Here is a 6,382-nt window from a genome sequence, read left to right as displayed (position 1 = left end):
TTCATCACCTAGAACAGCAAGCATCAAGTGAATGAATGAGTTAATAAACAATCTAATTTTGTTCTAATAATAGACCTGGGGAAAGAGAATGTCATTCACCAGCAATCAAGTTCAAATGTCTTCGACAATGAAGACCATTTTTTCCCATGGCACCTTGCCACCTCCTATTTGAAAAAAAAAAAAGATATGGGTACACAAAAAAAATTCACAAAACAATGGCCAAGAGTTGAAGGAACATATTATAAGGAATAGCTGTATAAACCAGTAATGGTTGACCTGAAGAAGAGATTGTGGGAGAAATCCTGGATGAGTCAATCCTGTGTGCCCTGCAGGAATTAGACACTAAGGACATACACACTATAGAAGTAAAGCAATCTTGTTGTCTATAAGTTGCCGAAGGAGAGCCAGTTGCCACATATCAGAAATCATAGAGACAGAGTTTGATCCCATTATAAAGAAAAGTTTTCTATAAGTGGAAGTTGTCCAAAAATAGAGTTGCCCGAGAGGTAGTGAGTTCCTTGTCACTGAACTTTTTCAAGGACAGGCCAGCTAAGAAGAGATGGCAAGAAGGCAGAAGACACATCAGTGTTGGAAATTCTGGTGAACTAGATGCCTTTTGAGTTTTCTTCACTCCTGAGGTTGAATGATTCCTCCGCTCGCAACAAAGGAAAGTCAAAAGGATCTCCAGTACTTAACTAGTGAAGAAATCTCCTACCAGGAATTTAATATTTTTACCCATTTTTACCCAGCAGAATATGGGCATACCAAGTTAGATCATCCTGCCTGTTTTCTTTACTCACTTTCCACTATTCTACTTCCTTATGTGTCTTTAAGATCTTATTTTGGCTTTCTATGTAGACTTTGTTATGGGAGGAAAAATGTTCCGACTAGCCATCTAGACTATTCCAGTCACTTGGCAGTAAGACTTCTTAGAGAAATTAAGGAATCCAGCACTCGAGTTAATCAGTGTTTTCCGAGTGTGATTATTGTAAATCAGCCTAATCATGCTGACATACATAATAAATGTGTGCTTCTGGCCTGAAGAGCTGAGAACCAAACTAAATTTTAGTGGTCCACCCATATGCTTTCCTCCTGCTTAAAGCAGCTGCCTAAATGCCACACATGCTGGATGACAAGTTGGTACTCTGGGTCAGTTTCTCCATTCCCTTTAATTTTTAATAATATTAATAAGAATAATAATTAGCAGTGACAATGGAGAACATGATGTAACAAAACGAGCTATTAAGAAATTGAACACATTTTGTTTTGACTTGATTTCATTATTTGCTGCTATAGACAAATCAAGAAGCAATAAAAAATAGCATTCCCTTCGCCACAATATTCACAAAGCCTTTGGGTTTCTAGAGGTTGAGACATTTTATAGGGGAAATGCGAAGTTGGGTTCTTAATTTTTGTGAATTGAAAGGGGAAAATCAGAAAGATTACCAGGAATTTGGAAAAATCAAGAATGTATTTTCCCTTGGTGATAGAGCACCGAACCTGCTTATACCAGCCCCCTCTAGGATGGCAGAACCTTAAAAGGGCTGGCTGCTGGGAAGCCAGGGTCTGAGCACTAGATTTGAGAGCCTACAAGAGAAGCCCTAAATTTTCCCCAGACAAAATGGAGATACTGCAGAGCCGCCCACCATGGAAGGACCCCTGTCGCGCCCCGTCCCTCTACCCCTACTCTCTCCTGGACCTCAGCTGGACAGGCTAGTCATGAGGTAGTTTAGATGAGGCATCAACTAGGACACTGGCTCCCCGACAGTGACATCATGTGGCCATAAGGAGTAATGGCAGCAGAGACATGCAAAAGCTGAGAGAGGATGTGAGTTGAGTCCCCTGGTATAATCCACAATCTAGAGAAGGGGAAGATAACTAAAATTACTGATTATAGACTTTCCACCAATCATGGCAGGTGAGGGCTTAAACTTGTCTTATTGAGTCCATGAAAATAAAAAAGGTGACACCACTTGAACTTCATTATCAAGGAGGAGTAATTTACACATAAGCCTGGTCCCAATATTAGTCCCAAACGTCCTTATGTAAAGTACACCCCACTCCACCACAGCCATTATCTGTATCCTTAGTCTGTGTTCATCAGAGCTCATAACCAGAAGGCTCTTATGGGTCATATGTTTATTTGTTTTTATCTGGCTTACATATTTACTTGTTTACTGTCTACTAGAGGAGTCCTACTAAAATTTAAGCATATGGAGGCAGGAAACTTTCCTTTTTTTAAAAAAAAATTTTTTTTCTTAACCAGTCAAGCAAGCAGCAGTGAATGGAGCCTCAGATTTTAAAATAGTGCCTAGCAGACATTAAGAGTTCAGTAAATATTTGTTGAACGAGTGGACGAATGAATTATGTACCTGAAATTTATGGAGCAGAAACTATGCTGCAGGCACAGTGCTAAGCACTTGACTTATGTCATTTAATCTTTGCAACAGCCCAATAGGGGCTGTCATTATCCCATTTTATAGATAAGGGAACTGAGAACCCAAACTACTGCCCCTCACCATTCCTGTTTTTCATCCCACTGTCTACTATTTCCAAGAACACTTCCTTAAACATCCCCTGCTTTTCCTCCTTCAGGTTGGGCCGTACCCCTTCCCCATTTGCTCTCAAAACAGCTCACACATAACTATCACTACATGTATATTATTCCTTAAAACTGTGGTGTTTGTATCTCCCTCTAAACTCTGTGCTTCCTGGAGGCAGAGATGGTGAACACCCTCTTGGTGTTCACAAAACCTAGCATAGGGCCCGGAACACAGTAGGCCTTCAAAAGCTGTTTTATACAACAGAAACTGAATGAAGGAGTAGGTAACCATGCTCACCCTGCCCCCGCCACCAATTTCTCACTTTTCTTCTGTACTGTTTGCTTTACTGTTCTTGCGGGAAACTATCCCCAGCCCCTCATGAGGGTCTACTGTGTACAAGCACAGTATTTGGTGTGGGAAATACAAATATGAGCAGAAATAAGTAAAACAGTCCCTACCGCAAATGAGTCACACTATAGCAGAGTGAAGTGTGATAGTAACTGCAAATAATTACAATCAGTGTCGTTAGCACTAGAAGCGTGCAAATGGTGCTTGGGAAACAAGGAAGAGAAACAGGTGGCCCTGAAACAGGAATACCTTACTGAGTTTTGTAGGACAGTAGAGATGAGAGTGAGAGCACGGAGCTCAAGGTGACTCAACAGTAGCATGAGGGAAAGTGGCAAGAGACAAGGCTACAAAAATGAGCAGGAACTGGATTATAAAGGGCCTTGAACAGAGTTTGGCCTTTACTCTGATGACAATAGGGAGACATTGAAAGGTCTGAATCAGGACGATGACGTGATCAGATTGGCAGTTCAAATACTGGCCAGGTAAAGAATAAGGCAACGACAGTAAGTATTCAGAAAAGTGGACAGATTAAAGAGGTCAAATCAGTACAATAACAGCTTCTACGTTGGAGGTGCCTGAGAAAGAGTCCTTGAGCTAACAAGGACGCACAGGTTTCTGTGTGGATGGTGGTGCCATTCACTGGTAAAGAAAACACAAGACAGGGAGGAATTCTGAACCATGCCTAGTAAGGCCTGCCACATAGGTGCTCAATAAATAGCTGTTGCATTGAAATGGAATTTAATTAAAAGGTAGAAGCTACATTGCTACTTTTGGAGTATTGTTTAGCTGTAGCTCCAATGGTATGGGGTGCACAAGCTAGTAGAAGAGGCCTGGGAGTGAATGTCAGTCAAAAAGGACCCAGAGTGTAAGAAGGGCCCAGAAAGGAATCCTGGAAAACTAAACTTTTAAAGAAGTGGTAGAGGAAGAAAAGCCTAAGAGGAATTGACCTTTGGGGAGCAGCTGTGGCATGAGGCTGTACTAAATCCTTTGAAAATTGCAACTGTGTATCCCCACGAAGAAAATGTTTAAGGAGCAAGTGGCCAGCCGGATATTCCTATGTGCCGCCGAGTAGAGCCCAGGATTCCGTGGAAGCCGAAGAAATCGTACAATGATCTATTTGACATTCAAGCCACATTCCAGATTCCAACATTTCCCTTATTCCTTATACTGCCTTCTCCACTCCCACCCCCCTTCACATGGAGTCTGGATCAGATGAAATCACTTTTATTAATGGTGAGCGCAAGCAGATGTGAGTGACTGCACCTCTTTTAGAGTACACGGGGTACTGGGCCTAAGGCATAGGGAAGGGAGGGCCAGAGCCGGGCTGTGGATGCAGGATTCGCTCCTTATTAGGGCGTGAGTGCTGCATTCTGAAAGGATTTATTTCGGGACACGGCACAGGCACAGGGAGGCAGGCAGCACCAGCCATCAGGCTGCACTCTCTATCTGGAGCGGAGCCTCTCTGGCAGCCTCGGGTCTCCCGGGGTCATCCTCGGTGTCCTGCGCAGGCTCTGGCTCCAGAGTGGGCTCCAGCGCAGGCTGAGCCTCCGGCTGTTCTTCCGCACTCCGGCCAGGCCCCAAGCGAGGCGGCTTGACCGGCGTGGGCGGCGGCGCTGCCGGGCCTTTCCGGCCCGAAAGGGCCCTTCGCAGGCTCTGTACCTTCTGCAGCCCGGTGCGCCGCAGCCGCTGAGCCCGGGACTCGGCGGGTTCCTCGTCCGAGCTCTCTCCAACTTCGGCCTCTGGCTGCTCTGGGCCCAGTTCGGACTGGTCCGCGGGGCCCAAGGACTCCGGTGCCTTCTGGAAGGCGCTGGCTGGGATCTCGGCCTCCTCCTGCATGTGAACACAGCACTGACGCGGACAGCCCCTTATCCCAGAGCAGCCTGAGGCTCATTCCTTAATTACACAAGAGGAACTCCCTTTACCTCCGCAGCCAGAGCGAGGCGGAAAGCGGGAGACGTGGGAAGGTAGGGGGAGGGAGAGCTGCCGGCCGACTGCAGAAGTCTGCCAAGTAGTGTGGGACCCAGGGAGGGCGGTGGCCGCAGTCGCTGAATGACTTCCACCACCGTTATTTTGGGGATGGGCTGGGACTTAGACCAAATTCTGCGGACGTGGCTTGAGCTGGGCGGGCTTGGATCCGCCAGGCTGGGCTCGGGCGCGTGGGGGAGGTCGGGGCTGGGCGGTGGGAAGTGGGTGCGGCTCGGGAAGTCCGTCCCACAGCAACAGGCGGCGGGTGCGGTCAGGAATGTGGGTGTGGTAAGTGGGTGGGAGAGAAGAGCCCCACCTGGTGGCCCAAAGGCGAGAAAAGTCCTCGACTGGGGGACGCCCGAGGTCACTGACCTTGAAGAGCAGAACATGGAGCTTCCCGCGCGCCACCAGCAGCCCGTGGTTGGCCTCCAGCCGCTGCACCTGGGCTGCGCGGCGCACCGCGCGCTCCTGGGCGGCGTCTGCGTGCGAGCCCACGCGCTCCGCCTTGGCCAGCAGCTGCGCCAGGGTGTTGCTCGTGGTGTCGTGGCTGCGGCTCAGTGCGTCCAGGCCGGTCTGGATGCGGCGCACCGAGCCCGCCAGGCCTCCCTGCCTCCGAGCCAGGCCTCCCTGCCGCTCCCGCAGCGTCTCCAGCATGGAGGCCAGCTTCTCCAGCAGGGTCACCACCGTCACGGCGTGCACGGGGCCCCCCGCCGGCGCCCCGGGCGCAGGCCCCGACTCGAACGCGCTCTCCCCCATGATCCCTGACCGCCCAGCTCTCCGTGCTGGCAGCTGCTGGCTGTACTGTGGGCTGGGGCCGCCTTTTCCCCAGCTCCTCCCCAGCTCCAGCCGTGACTCAGGCAGGCGGAGTTGGCCTTCTCGGGCAGTGAGAGGGGGGAAGGAGGGCCGGGGGCGGGATGTCCGCAGAGGGTCCGTCGGAGGCGCTCCCCCTTCCGCTGCTCCGCCCCGAGGACCCGCTGAGAAGCGGGCTGGCCCTGAGTCAGCGCTCCGCAAACCCTCTCCCTCTCCCTCTGGGTTTGAGTTCCCCTCCTCTGCTCCAATCCCTTGGTGTGCCTCTTTCTGGGACGTACCCTCCCCAAAGGGCGAGTCACGGAAACTTTTTTGTCATGCATCCAGTGGGCACAAAAACCATGTAACCGCGGCAAAGAGATAACTAAAGGGGTCTCTGCTTCCGACTACCCTCGGCCTCCCACGACGCTGAAGATTGTATTTTCGTGGCCCCAGGCTGGGCGTGGGGCACAGAGTGGCTCTGGAATGTTCCGTTACAGATCCTGTGCTGCCAAGGCCCGAGGCCCGGCTTTGTGACTAGACAGGCTATGCAATGCGGGCTGGCAGGCGGCGAATCCTCTGGTATTTTCTTAATAGTCATCACCAGGGTTTAACTGCAGACTGCAGGCTTCATTTCTTGCTTCTCTAAGTCTTCCTTTTAGGTATCATTACCCTGTTTTCTTTCTCCAGTTCTCTGCCCTCGCTTTCTTTGGGTTTACAAGTAAAGCTCAGTGATGCCT

The 6,382-nt window shown here is 49.7% G+C and overlaps 1 protein-coding gene across 4 annotated transcripts; it reads right to left on the bottom strand.

Moving 5' to 3' along the window:
* Positions 1–4,099: 4,099 nt before the first annotated feature.
* CAVIN3 (caveolae associated protein 3) lies at positions 4,100–5,778 on the bottom strand. Of its 4 annotated transcripts, none has more exons than XM_008064636.2 (2): positions 5,229–5,778; positions 4,100–4,721 (listed from the first exon to the last, which is right to left on the bottom strand). In XM_008064636.2, the coding sequence occupies exons 1-2, from the start codon at positions 5,610–5,612 to the stop codon at positions 4,320–4,322; spliced, it is 786 nt and encodes a 261-aa protein (XP_008062827.1). In that variant the 5' UTR covers positions 5,613–5,778; the 3' UTR covers positions 4,100–4,319. The 4 variants fall into 4 exon arrangements, with proteins under 4 accessions (XP_008062827.1, XP_021571511.1, XP_021571512.1 ...); XM_021715836.1 differs by having other exon boundaries at positions 4,814–5,678; XM_021715837.1 differs by having other exon boundaries at positions 4,100–4,718; positions 5,229–5,678.
* Between the last annotated feature and the right edge of the window lie 604 nt (positions 5,779–6,382).

This window comes from Carlito syrichta, unplaced genomic scaffold, assembly GCF_000164805.1.
Source record: "Carlito syrichta isolate Samal-C Ts95f unplaced genomic scaffold, Tarsius_syrichta-2.0.1 Scaffold307833, whole genome shotgun sequence".
Taxonomy (NCBI): Eukaryota; Metazoa; Chordata; class Mammalia; order Primates; family Tarsiidae; genus Carlito; species Carlito syrichta.
The sequence above is the reverse complement of the archived record's forward strand: the minus strand, read 5'-3'. Positions and strand labels throughout refer to the sequence as shown.